Genomic DNA, 13,399 nt, shown 5'->3' with positions numbered 1-13,399 from the left:
TACATCGGAAGGTTCTGTAATTCACAGTCTACTATTTGAACAGTACACTCTTAGCAGAAAGTGTTGTGTTGTACCAAAATTGGTCATTGACATTACACAGTTGGTGCCAGTACAAATTTAAGCACATGACGCATGGAAAACCATGGAGATTACATTAGTGTACAGTGGGGATATATAAAGAATCTGAATCAATCCTGTAAAAAGAAAATCTCCCCTAAAATAGTACACACTCCCACTGTGAGATTGTTATCTGTGAATCTGTTATGTACCATCTATTTTCAAGATTTCCAGAGTGATCCCTATGTTGATCTATTTGACATCAGCAACTACAGACCTACATCTCTTCTTCTATCCTCAAAGGTTCTTGAACATTCTGTCTAAAGTCAACTGCCTCTCTTATATGAACAGAACAATCTATAGCCAAACTAGTCTGGCTTTAAACTGGCACACACTACAGAGACTGTCCTCATTGCAGTTACAGAGATTTGTCATCAGTCCTGATACTTTGTGACCTCTCTGCAGCGTTCAATACAGTTGACCTCAGGATCCTTATGTCCATCCTCACCAGTCTTGGTGCATCACAGCAGTTGTGGTTTGCATGGCAATATGTACATTCTCCACTGGTATCCCAGATGTCTCTGCATGTGAGCCCTCTTCTTTTCTTTACTGGCTTCCTGCAGCTGCCTGTATCAGATTCAAAATCTTGATGCTGGTCTACCTATCCAAAAATGGGCCTGTCCCTTCATAAAATTGTCAAAACCCAATCCATACCAAGCACAGTTCAGCTCATATTGACACACCATCCTTCACGATGCATGGAAGACAAGCATCCAGACTTCTGTCCATTGGGGTAGAATTTCTTCTCCTTTTAAACGACAATATGAAATAAAACATAATACATTTAAAATTGTGCAGTATTCAGTGTGTCAATATTGGTAACTGTAAATCGTTATTGTGGCATTTCTTTTTTTATATATAATTTTGCTGCTCAATATTGACTATACTGTGTCTCCCTCTAGTGGTTGAGAGTAATATTAACCTGAAGAATGGGTTGCTTGAGAATGTCAGGATACAGTGTGCTTTTTGTTTCTGTTAATTTGATTACAAACTGTAGAAAATAAAAACTGTGTTGTACGTTTTACTGTGATTAGATTAAACCATAAGAACAGACGGACAGTAAATGTGGTCGTGACAGTTAAACACTTCCAATAACAATACAAACATAATTTAATTTGGTACAACAAATCTTTAAAATAATGTATTTTTTCCCATCAGCAGCACCTTATTTAATTTACCCACTGTGCCATTGATCATTTAGAGATTATGCACTTGTTATTAATAATGTACAAAACAAATTTGTTCGTAATCACATGGGTTTTTTAATTTTAGTATATATACAAACATAAAATGTATAAACATTTATACAAACATATCAAATTAATATGCAATAGAAATAAAAAAATAACTTTCCAAATACTGTAATGATGTATTGATAATTATTTATTATATTATAACAGCTACAGATGACTGAAATCTGAACATTTGCATAGTACTATGAATATTAAAATGTATTTATTTGTAATTTAAAAATATACTCTTTTTAAATATATTTGATCAGTATGCATGTTCTCATTCCTAAACAGCACTTTAATTAGTCACAGCTAACTTCAGCACGAGAGAATAAATTTTGAAATTAATGAATTATGAAAAAATAAATACTTATCATTTATCCCCTTTAATGTAAAGCATATGCTATAGTATGGCCCTTGTACATTAATTGGTTTATATAAATAAAGTTGGCTTTGACATTTTGTCCAATTGTTCATTCCTCAAGTCTCAAAAGAATTAGTATGCATAGCATCAAAAGAATTAGTATGTTTAATACTAGTGTAAGGACAAGAACTACAGGAAGTCTTTAACTCCAATTCACGTGCTGGATGGACTAGTTTTCTCTCTCCCACATTAAACAGACTCTGGAAAAAGTAAACAGTGCATGTTGTCCAGGATATGTAGAGTAAATATATGTCAGTAACAGAGTACTTTACACAATATAGTGCAAATTAAATGTTTATTGAAAATTAATTCATGCAATCACATTATGAAAATAACAAATTAAAACATTGAATTTTGAATAATTTTTTATTTGAATTATATAAATAATTTTTCTACCTTTAGATGCCTTAAAATGACTGATAAATTCCTGCTATAAGCATGGGTAGGTACAGTCACTCCTGAACTGTGCTCATGTTTGCTCGATGCAGTTTTGCGTACAAAGCATAAAAATGCACAAACAGCATAGCAAGTTTACATCTCTCACTCTTATAACCACAGGATTTACATTTTAGGCATGAATTTGTGGAGTAAGTCATGTTTGGAGGAGAAGGAAAGCATTTTCACAATACCTACATAATTGCACTGGTTTGTTTGTAAACTGTAGACCAGAAATAAATTTGAATTAAAAAAGGAAGCCTGATAGAACTTCAAAAATATTTTTAGGCTAAGAGTGACAGCCTGTGTTCACTTGCAACTTATTTAACTCGTTCTTATGGAGCGCTGTACTGCATCGCACAGTACCCGACTGTCTGTGGTGCAGCGAATTGAGACTTGCTCTGTGGCAAGAAAGTTCAGCAAAGTTCAGCTTTATGCAAATAAATATGGTAGCCTCACTGGACTTAGCCAATCAGAGATGAGCAAACAGAACTTTGATTGGTTCTGATTGGCAAGCAGCATTACCATGATGTCAGAGAACCACCCACCTGGGTAACAGACATGGAGGTATGCCATGAGAAATAGTGCAACTGAGCACATGTCACGAGTGTATGAAGGTATTTTACTATGAATCACCATGAACTGGAATAAGTGGTTACAGACAATGAATGAATGAATCAGATACTTAATTGTTCTTTATTACTCAACATCAGCATATATCAGTAGAATATATGGAGTTTACACAATACACAAATACACAAACAACAAAACTACAGTTTTTAAAATATACAGTAGATTATTCTGTACAGAAAATGTTTCAATTTTGTAAAAAGCCTCATTTGATTCTGATTCTCTTTTTTAATTTATTAACTGCCATAAGTGTAAGTTGGGAACAAATATGTAATTATTCAATACAAGTCTTTGTGACAGTAAGGTGCATATAATTTTTTTACCAATGTCACTGAACTTTTCTTTTTTTTTTATTAAAGGTTTAAATAGTAGTGATACAACACTACTGTAATCATGATTCATTATGATGCTAAATAGTGCTAACACAATATGTACATTGTGCGACCAAAATTGTCTAGTCTGTTCTTCTTATTAGGGATTTTGCCCCTTGTATAATCTCCATAGAATGCACTGACTAATACATAGGGACAGTCTGGAGCAGCAGGTCCCTGGAGCTGTGTGACTGCGACACTACCTGCTGCGCCTCCCTTATTCTAACGTAATTATATAACACAGCTCCAGGGTCCTGGAGGTTGTGGGTTCGATTCCCGCTCCGGGTGACTGTCTGTGAGGAGTTGGTGTGTTCTCCCCGTGTCTGCATGGGTTTCCTCCGGGTGCTCCGGTTTCCTCCCACAGTCCAAAAACACACGTTGGTAGGTTGATTGGCGACTCAAAGGTGTCCGTAGGTGTGAGTGTGTGAGTGAATGTGTGTGTGTGTCTGTGTTGCTCTGTGAAGGACTGGCGCCCCCTCCAGGGTGTATTCCCGTCCCTTGCGCCAAATGATTCCAGGTAGGCTCTGGACCCACCGCGACCCTGAATTGGATAAGTGGTTACAGATAATGAATGAATGAATGAAGTTCACATATCCAGCACATTACATTTAATGTACAATAATTTTGTGAGCTATAGTAATGGATGAGCTGAATAGTTGGATGACAAGTGAAGTGTGTCCTCCATAAGATACCTGCTATTATTTGAGCATTTACTGATTTCATAGAAGCCACTGAACAAAAAAAATAGCTATAGAATCCCCTTACTGACTTGAAATGTATCCCAGATACTTTAACTAGTTCACTTTAACTAGAAAAGGATCTAGTCATTGTATAGTAGGCTTTGCTGACTTAAAATGGTGCAGTTTTGTTTGAACCTTATTACCCTATGTGCTTACAAGACTGTTGTATTTGTCATCATTGAGGAGCGGGTGGAGAACATAGAGCCTCTTTTATCTGTCTGAGGTTTACACCAACCAAAGCAAATGGCAAACCATTCACTCAGAGTCTTAGCCATTAATGTCCTAAACCTCTGGCCCACAATGGCGTAGATTATGGGGTTGAGGCAGCAGTGAATGAAGGTGATGGTTTCTGTCCACTGCATGGCAATGTTCAGGTGACACCATTCCGAGTTTGTTATGTTGTACAGGTCAGTGTAAACAAGAAAGTACAGGAATACAACCACATTGTATGGGATCCAGCAGAGAAAGAAAATTACAATCAAGACAAGGATGAGCTTGATGGCTTTGTGTTTCTGCTGTGAGTTCATGGTGATCAAAATGGGGATGATCTGAGAGTAGCAAAATCCCATGACAAAGAGGGGAAGAACTAAACCAAGGAAATTTAGCTCTATATAGCTGAACTTCCTCCACAAATGGCCATCATGATAATTAGCCTCACATGTCCAATTAGTTACATTAGTCACATTATTTTTCATTATAATATCTGGAAGAGAGGCAAGCAGACTGAGCACCCACATTAAAAACACCAAGGCTATGTATACCTTTGATGACCGGCACCTAAAATAGAGGGTGGTCTGAGCATGGACAGTGACAACATAGCGATCCACTGTCATTAGCATCATGAAAAAGATGCTGCCATAAAAGCCCAGTATATAAAAGGCTGTAACAGCATGGCACATGAAAATCCCGAAGATCCATTCGCCAGTGGCAGCATAGTGAGCCCAGAAGGGTAGAGATATGAGGAACAGCAGGTCGGAGAGTCCCAGGTTGAAGAGGCACACGTCCAGCATATTAGACCTCCGTTGGTGTTTGAGGAGGACACACAACACCAGGCCATTGCCGATGAAGCCCACAATAAAGATTATGCTGTAGAGAGTAGGGAGGAAGGATTGTCTGAAGACCTTTATGTAGCTGCTATCGCAGGGTATGCCATTGCTTCCACTATTGTTGTAGGCCTCATAATTATCTGCTGCAGGCAAACAAACATAAAAGTATTATTATCTTATTATCACAAATTACCACATGTTGTTTTTTTTTAATGAATACTGTCTGTGGGCTGCAGCAATAATGTAAACAGATGGGAATGATGAATACATTGATCTCATATACAGCTCCACTCCCTGCATTGGCGATAATCTTACAACACCCACATCCACCCTTTGCATCAGTAAAGACCACAATAATATTTAGTTATGAGGTGAACAAGAGTGTTAACCTCTGTTAGCCATATTATCATTGGAAAATGTTTAACGTGTTACACATTAATGCATTTCTCTGCTCTTGTGACACAATCTGTGTGAGTTATTTATAAACAGATAATAAACAAGCCACAGTGTTATTTCACTTCTGTTTTGTTTTAATGTGTAAAAGACTACAGACACAAGACATGCATACTTTTGTCTCATTCTTTTCAACCCTATTTACAAGTTAAATAACCTGATCACAACAGTCTGAAATTGCTTTGGAAGAAAATGTTATATTGCGACAATCTGCCTAAATTATCCCTCTGATTTGGCTTAAGGTTCAATAAAGAGTTCTCCTTGTCTGAAAATTTGAAAGATTTCCATACTGCAGAAGCCCAAATGTTTCTCTCTAAATCCTCCATAGGACACAGGTTTTTCATATATTATTTTATAAATAATGGTTTCTGCACTCACATAGTTCATACAATGATGAAAATAATTTTTAATCAGCTATAAAGTTTCCCTGTCGAATTAGTGTCTAATTACATTCTGGGTGAAGAATTATTAGTTTTATTATCTGTGATTTGCGCTAAATAGGGAGTATGGTGCTACATGATGACTAAAATTCTGACAGAAACAATAAAACAATTTAAAAAATGTCTGAGCTGTGTTTGAGCGATGCTCACATTATTGAAACTATATGGCAGCTACTCTACACAGTAATGTCAGCTGCAAGCCATGGATTGGAAATAAAGACAAAAAACATTAATGCAGACCAGTGGCGATTGCTCTAAGACTGCAAGGGAAGCTGCAAGGGAAAATAAGTGATCAAATATATACTGTAGTGTGTACATGTCATTGAATAAATATGCACTACAACGCGCTCAACTTTTGTTCAGAATCAGCTTCTTATCACTGGTAAAGACGCGGCCTTCCTCTCAATCATTCCCGCAGTTTCACTGTGTTTTAAACGGAGTTCACTAGCGAAGCAGCGAAGTGCAGCGAAAAGAGACGAGTCATTGGATAAATGCTGGATTTTGTCCCGCCCATCGGACGCTCAGCGTCTCTGGGGGTCTATGGGGCAGTGGGCTGGACTCGGCTGGCCTGGACACTCAGCTTCTGCATGATGATTTTTGATTGACAGTGAAATGAGCGAATCAGCGATCATTTGGTGTAAAGCTCCGTGGGAGCACAAGCGGACACACTTCACATGGGCCAAGGCAGTTTAAGCAGCCTAGCTCTGCTGGCCATTGAGAGGACACTATTCAAGTCCCTGGAAAAGACGCCTTGTTGGTACGACAGGGTCACAGATCATTTTCTTAAAAAGGAACGGAGGGTAGAATTTACGGTAACACTTTACAATACGGGTGCACAAATAAGCATATATTAATACGTCATGAATTATCTCTTCATAGTATATTAATACATACATTAATGCTTAATATATCAGGAACTAACAAAGGATATACATTAATGACCACATTACTGTGTGCAAGGGTAAACATTAAGTATCAACATCTTGTTAATTCAATCTCTTAATTAACACTATGACTTGCCTTATTAATTAACACCCTTTACATATTGGATCTATTTGGATACTGTGTGTTACATATCTTTGTGCATTGATGTAGGCAAAATTATAGGCAGGGACATAAGCAGTGATTAAGTGATTATTATGTAGTGTTTATTACGAGTTTTGTAATTACTTATATAAAGTCACTTGACTTTAGGGTTGTTATTGGCCACAATAATGAATTAAATAATTAAATTAACCCACAAAGGTGTTAATTAATAAGGCAAGTCATAGTGTTAATTAAGAGATTGAATTAACAAGATGTTGATACTTAATGTTTACCCTTGCTAATGGCGATTTATGTATGAGTAATGTGGTCATTAATGTATATCCTTTGTTAGTTCCTGATATATTAAGCATTAATGTATGTATTAATATACTATGAGGAGATCATTCATGACGTATTAATATATGCTTATTTGTGCACCCGTATAAATAAACCGACACATTTTATGATGTAAGCCGAAATTGAGCTTCCCCTCCTTGAAAGACCAGCATCCGCCACTAATGCAGACATACTTTCAAATAAACATTGCATCTGAGGAACAGACAAATATATTTGTCGAACATGTATCAAAGTATCAATTGTTTTGTTCATTTGAAGTCATCAAGGCCCATTTATCTCAGGATGAATCTAATGCCATGTGTGAGATTTGGTTGTTAAAATTAAAAGAGGCTGTATTCATTAGTAAAAAGCAAAAATATCTGCTAAACTATAATGTCATTCTGCAGCTGTGAGTTGCCCTGTACACCTGAAATATTCATTTTGTGTCCGAGATTTCAGATCAGATTTGGTGAGAGTATACGGGACCATGTGAGATGTCTGTACATTTAATATCTCATTCACACAGGCTTAAAAATATGGTTCAGCTCTATGGGTTGCTTATCTGAGTAACAAGAGTGGGGGCATGACTCATAGTTCTGATCTGTACCACATTGAATAAGGGATGTTGCTGAAAGAGAAAAAAAGTCTTGCTTGGCCGTAATATACAGCAAAAATTCAGCTCTCATGTTCAGAGCGAGTAAGAAAAACAAACAATAAATAAAAAACTACCAATATTTAAAGCTTGGTTCTTTCAGAATTTGACATTTTTGAGGCTACTGAAATGATCTTCTATTCTACTTTACATGGACAGATGTGAGGTATAAGTTATCTTTATATTTGACCTTTCCATTCCAAATTAAATGGGTAACTATACAGGGCATAAATTTTGCTATTTCTTGAAGTATTTCACCCCAAATTGTGCAGTCAGTTTTGTGTTAGCCACACTATATTTTAAACTAAAATCTAAATGTTTAGTCTACAAACTCATACAGACTCTTACATGTAACTTACATTCACTTCTAAATCTAGGTCACAGGTCAGTGAAGCATCACAATAATTTTGAAGCTGTAATTTAGAGGTAAAAATACTAGCTAGTGTTCCTTTAAATCAAGGAGTAGTTACATTCTGGCATGTTAGTCATATAGCATGGCTGGCCAGAATAGCAGGAAGCAAGTTAGTGAAAGAAGGCTTATTTTGATAGTAAATTAAGTCACAATTTTTATTTTGAATTAATATTTTTTTCTGTTTCAAATGACATCTGAATCAAACCTAATTCAATAAACACAAAAACATTTCTATCAAATTTCTCATCAGGATCTCTTCAAATGCTCGTTTAACGTCAAAATGCTCACAATAAAGAGATATATCTGCAATGCAATATAAACCTTTTATACACAATCAAGATTACCCCATCTCCTTACAATGGGCCTTATTCATAAAACCTTCGTAAAAACAGGAGCAAACTGTGCGTAATATACGAAGAAATGGGTATTCCCGAAATAAATCCGCCAGATATATACACGCTGTGTAAAGCCCAGGGCTGTGTCTGAAATCGCTCCTTCTTCACTTGTTAGTGTACTACTTAGTGTTTCGGCCATTTTGTAGTGTTGTCCGAAACCTCAGTGAGTGCTTTGATTCCCTATATATTACATTTGATAATTACCCACAATTCACCGTAAATCCAGTGAACAACAGATGTACACTACTTACGGACTAATATCCCACAATTCATAGCGGTTTAATAATATAAAGATTTCCAGTTTGCCTGTCTTTCTTGTGGAACAGTGATATGAGTTTAATTTCTAAAAGGTAGGTTAACAGTATGTGTGCTGTTTTAGTAATAGTAAATGATATGAAAGATGTTTGAGTATAGAACACTACTTAATAATGTTACTTACTGCTGTAGGGTTTTATAATAATTTAATCTAAAATAGTATACACAATTCTAGATAAGTTTGTATTTAAACAGGCAGTGTATTTTAATTATTCAAATTTGGTAACTATAAAACTAATAGCGTTAGCGATAGGTGTTGGGGTAATGACAAGCCCTTTTGTAATCTCTCTGAATAAGAGCGTAGCCTTGTGGCCACGGCATTAAATTACAGCTTACCATTTGAATTTGCCGATGGACTAACAGCTTGTCTCAGATCCTCCTTATTAGAGCACGTCTACGTCTCTGTCTTAGGGCTAAAATCTTTACTAAAACAAACAGGACTGCACGTATGAGGGACATCATGATTAATAATGAATACCAAAGTGTGCGCATGAAGATTACTGAATAAATGAATAAAATTGAGCACCGAATAAGACAAGTAATTTTTTTTAATTTATTACATTTTATTACATGTAAAAAACAAATTGTTGTCTGAACCGCCGCAAAAAAGCCCAAAAAATCTCTACAGAAAAGCAATACAAAACAAATTTATGCGAAAATCTAATTTATTGAAGTGCATTCAAATCTGCCCAATTCAGTTCTGTATATGTATATTTTTTACTCACTTATTAGAAAGTATAGCGAGGCATGAGACAGATTATGCTGTCTAAAAGCTGAGTTACACATTACTGTGCAAATGTTTTTAGGCACCTGAGAAAATGAGATTTATGAAGCTATTATCTGAGAAGTAAGAGATTATATGTTCAAAAAAAATTAAAAACAAGCATTATTGTGTACATAGTGATATTGTGTGTTAATGTATTAGTTTAATCTTTAAAATCTCTCTTTGTGGCTGTGCAGTTTTATTTGAGGTCATAATTCATTATGTTAAAAGAAAGTGTGCTGTTGATTTCACAAATTCATACAATCAAAAAGTCATCTGGAAAAACAAACTTTTTTCTTCACATTCACTCACAACACAGAGTTTTCGGACATTTCACACACCTTACGCATTTTTAGGAGCAGGTGTAAATTTAATTTGTACCTAAGAACATGTTGATGTATCCAGATATCAATGAAAAAAAGTGATTTACAAATGATTTCTGCACAAATTCATTCTGCTCGTGTTTCGTGAATGGAACATTACACACTGTATTACACACAGCACACATTTTGGGACTTGGAATTATCAGCATAATTTCCTGCCTTCTTTTGCTTCATGAGACATGCTGAGGCATGAAATACTTGGGTTCCCAGCAGCAGAATTATGTAAACACTGCTTTAGAAAAATCATAAAATAACATGTTCTGACAATAATCGTTTTTTTACTTCACTCCTTTATACAAAAATGAATTTGTTTAGTTTGTAACAGACTAAGAAGCTTATAAATATATTCCTATATACTTGTTGGTGAATAATTAAATCTGTATTAAGTTAAATTAACTTTACCTTTTTCAAGAAAGACTCCATTGTTTTGCCACTAAATAAACATATGAAATCTTTTCAAGCTGTTCCATGAGAAGGAAATGATCAATGTGGTATTTCTCCTAAAATACACCTTATGAGACTGAGTACATTTTGTACATGTTAAAAGTTGCCTAGCCTTGAGAAAGAATTTTATTATTGCTTGAAGCGTGTAAAATGATCTGCCAATAGTACAACACAACGTCTCCAAATAAAAGTAGCTAAGAGAACTGTGCCTAAAAACGTTTTTCATATAATATTCTTCCAGCGTTGTCATAATAAGAAATATTACACATATTAACTATATTTACATTCCCCCCACCCCAAAAAATTATTTTAGTAGGAATTCATTGTTTGCTGGCATGCTGTAAGAACTTTGTTAGATTTTGATGCTTCATTTGGTTGTTAAATCATTTAGTATAAAGACTACATGATACAATTTATACTTTCTTGATACAATTTATGGCAAAATTTCTACATGAAATGAATTACAACAAATATTAAAAAGAGTTACAATCACAACATCATAAAAACATATTTTTCATATATAGTCAAAACTGGAAATATACTACTTGTACTCACTTGTGTGGGGCAGATCCTGGGTCATGTTTCAAAGTACAAGAGCAGACAGTTAAACCATACAGGCAGCACTATGACATGGCAGAGTCTGAGATGCAACACCCTGAGGCAGGGTTTATATTTGCACTATACACTGCCTCAAATCTGCATCAAGGAAATAAAATATGTAAATGAATGATCTTGTAAATAATAGGCTGGGATGCGCTGGCTGGAGATATTTTTCTGCAGATCTGATCATCGTTAACAAATTTATATTACACCTGACATAAATCTTCATTATATAAAAAACCCATATTGTAACCCACGTTTTACTTATATATATTCTATTGCATTTAAAAATGAAAAAAAAAACTGTTATGCACCAGACATACATTTTTGGAATCAGTTCATGTTTAAATATTCTATTATATCTTTATATTATACACTCTTTTTACTCTATTATACACACTAAATTGTTTAATACTGTCAAACACCATTTAATACTGTCAAACAATTGCACTGTCAAACACCAGTCTGTTTCTATTCCTTCAATTTAAAAGGAAAGTTCTCTAGATGGAACATATGAGTCTTTACCTCTGGTCAGCATATATGAGGCATTGCACTTTTCTGACTGCCGGTGAATTCTTGAGTAAGATCTGTTCATATTGATATTGATATAGGTCGCGTTTAAAAAGATGCAAACCTAACATACTGAACTAAACATACTGGTGTATCATGACATTTCTCCCTGAACTGGAAAACACAGCAAATTCACCAGTGTTAGATCAACACTATTGGTGTTAAATTAACGCTTTGAGTGTAAAAGTTTAATACTCATCAACACTGGATTTGCTCTACTGCATTGATTTCATCATTACTCTATAGCCTGCCACGCTCACAAACCACCATTAAGCACTATCTTACCATCAGTAACTTGCCTCTTCCTGTTTATCTCTAGAGAATTCTCCAGTGGACTCTTATAGGTGCAAGATCACACACACTTCATATTCATCGTTAATCACCCTGCCTATCTATTCATTCAATTATTCATTGTCTGTAACCACTTATCCAGTTCAGGATCGCAGTGGGTCCAGAGCCTACACGGAATTAAGGCGAGAATACAGCCTGGAGGGGGTGCCAATCCATCCAGACACACACACACACACATATATCTATGGACAACTTTGAGTTGCCAATACACCTACGAACATGTTTTTGGGTCATGGGAGGAAACCAAAGCACCCTGTGGAAACCCACACAGGGTTAGGGTTAGGGTTACGGTCACACAGGGACCTAGAGGTTGTGGGTTCAAGTCCCACTCCAGGTGACAGTGAGGACTTTTGTGTATTCTCACCGTGTCTGTGTGGATTTCCTCCGGGTGCTCCGGTTACACCCCACGGTCCAAAAACACACATCGGCAGGTGGATTGGCGACTCAAAAATGGCGACTCCACATGTGTGAGTGTGTGAGTGACTGTGTGTGTATATATATATATATATATATATATATATAAATGCATGTTCCTTACAATTGTGGCATCATTTAAAATGAAAATGAACAGGCTTTCCAACGGTATAAGATTTGTTGCCAAAAAGCATTGTCACAATAAAGAAATAATCTACCAAACACAAATTTCCTTACTTTTTGTGCTAAGTATGTATGTATATTTTGAACTGGTAGAGTTCCAAGCAAGTTAAGTACGGAATAAACATTATGTGTAAACCAGTAAACCAGTGCTGACTTACCAGACAGAGAGGAAAAATTCCAGAGAGAGGCAGATGTGCATCATCTCTAAAGCTCTAATATACTCTAACATACTCTAATGCTCTGTGAGAGCTGGGGCCCAGAGCCATATTTCATTTAGACACAAAGAAAAAAAAAAGAAAATAAAAACCAACAACATTCAAATACATGTCAATTGGACAGTGCTTAGCATTATCGGTACAGTTTTTAAACGATACCTGGTTACCTTATTACTCTTTGCAGTTTTTTTTTTTTTTTTTTGCATTTTGCCAGTTTTTTTTATTGTTCTGGTAAGGTCTTTCGCTTCTGGAAATGTGTGTGAGGGTCTTCACCTTCACCGGTGTTCACCTTGAATCTCTATAGGTCACTGATTTGGATTTACAGGTACTTCGATAAACCTCCTCTGGGACCTTGTCAGGCCCACAGCCCTGAAATGTGTATCAGGTGTAGCAAAGCTTCAGGCTTATGGTTTACTGTTCTTCCCTAAGTCAGTGTTTCAACTACATCTAGT

General features: G+C 35.9%; 1 protein-coding gene across 2 annotated transcripts; it reads right to left on the bottom strand.

Annotated features, from left to right (window-relative positions):
• Positions 1-2,877: 2,877 nt before the first annotated feature.
• On the bottom strand, positions 2,878-11,246 carry LOC136679207 (C-C chemokine receptor type 5-like). Of its 2 annotated transcripts, none has more exons than XM_066657607.1 (2): positions 11,170-11,246; positions 2,878-5,135 (listed from the first exon to the last, which is right to left on the bottom strand). In XM_066657607.1, the coding sequence occupies exons 1-2, from the start codon at positions 11,192-11,194 to the stop codon at positions 4,102-4,104; spliced, it is 1,059 nt and encodes a 352-aa protein (XP_066513704.1). In that variant the 5' UTR covers positions 11,195-11,246; the 3' UTR covers positions 2,878-4,101. The 2 variants fall into 2 exon arrangements, with proteins under 2 accessions (XP_066513704.1, XP_066513703.1); XM_066657606.1 differs by having other exon boundaries at positions 2,878-5,138; positions 11,170-11,245.
• Positions 11,247-13,399: the final 2,153 nt, after the last annotated feature.

The sequence above is a fragment of the Hoplias malabaricus genome, chromosome Y (genome assembly GCF_029633855.1).
Source record: "Hoplias malabaricus isolate fHopMal1 chromosome Y, fHopMal1.hap1, whole genome shotgun sequence".
Classification (NCBI taxonomy): domain Eukaryota; kingdom Metazoa; phylum Chordata; class Actinopteri; order Characiformes; family Erythrinidae; genus Hoplias; species Hoplias malabaricus.
The sequence above is the reverse complement of the archived record's forward strand: the minus strand, read 5'-3'. Positions and strand labels throughout refer to the sequence as shown.

Excerpts from the sequence above, each read along its gene's own strand:
- LOC136679207 (XM_066657606.1), bottom strand. The coding sequence starts at position 11,194 with ATGACCCAGGATCTGCCCCACACAA. Across the intron at positions 5,139-11,169 it reads CCAGGATCTGCCCCACACAA|CAGATAATTATGAGGCCTAC; the intron begins GTGAGTACAAGT and ends GTTTGCCTGCAG.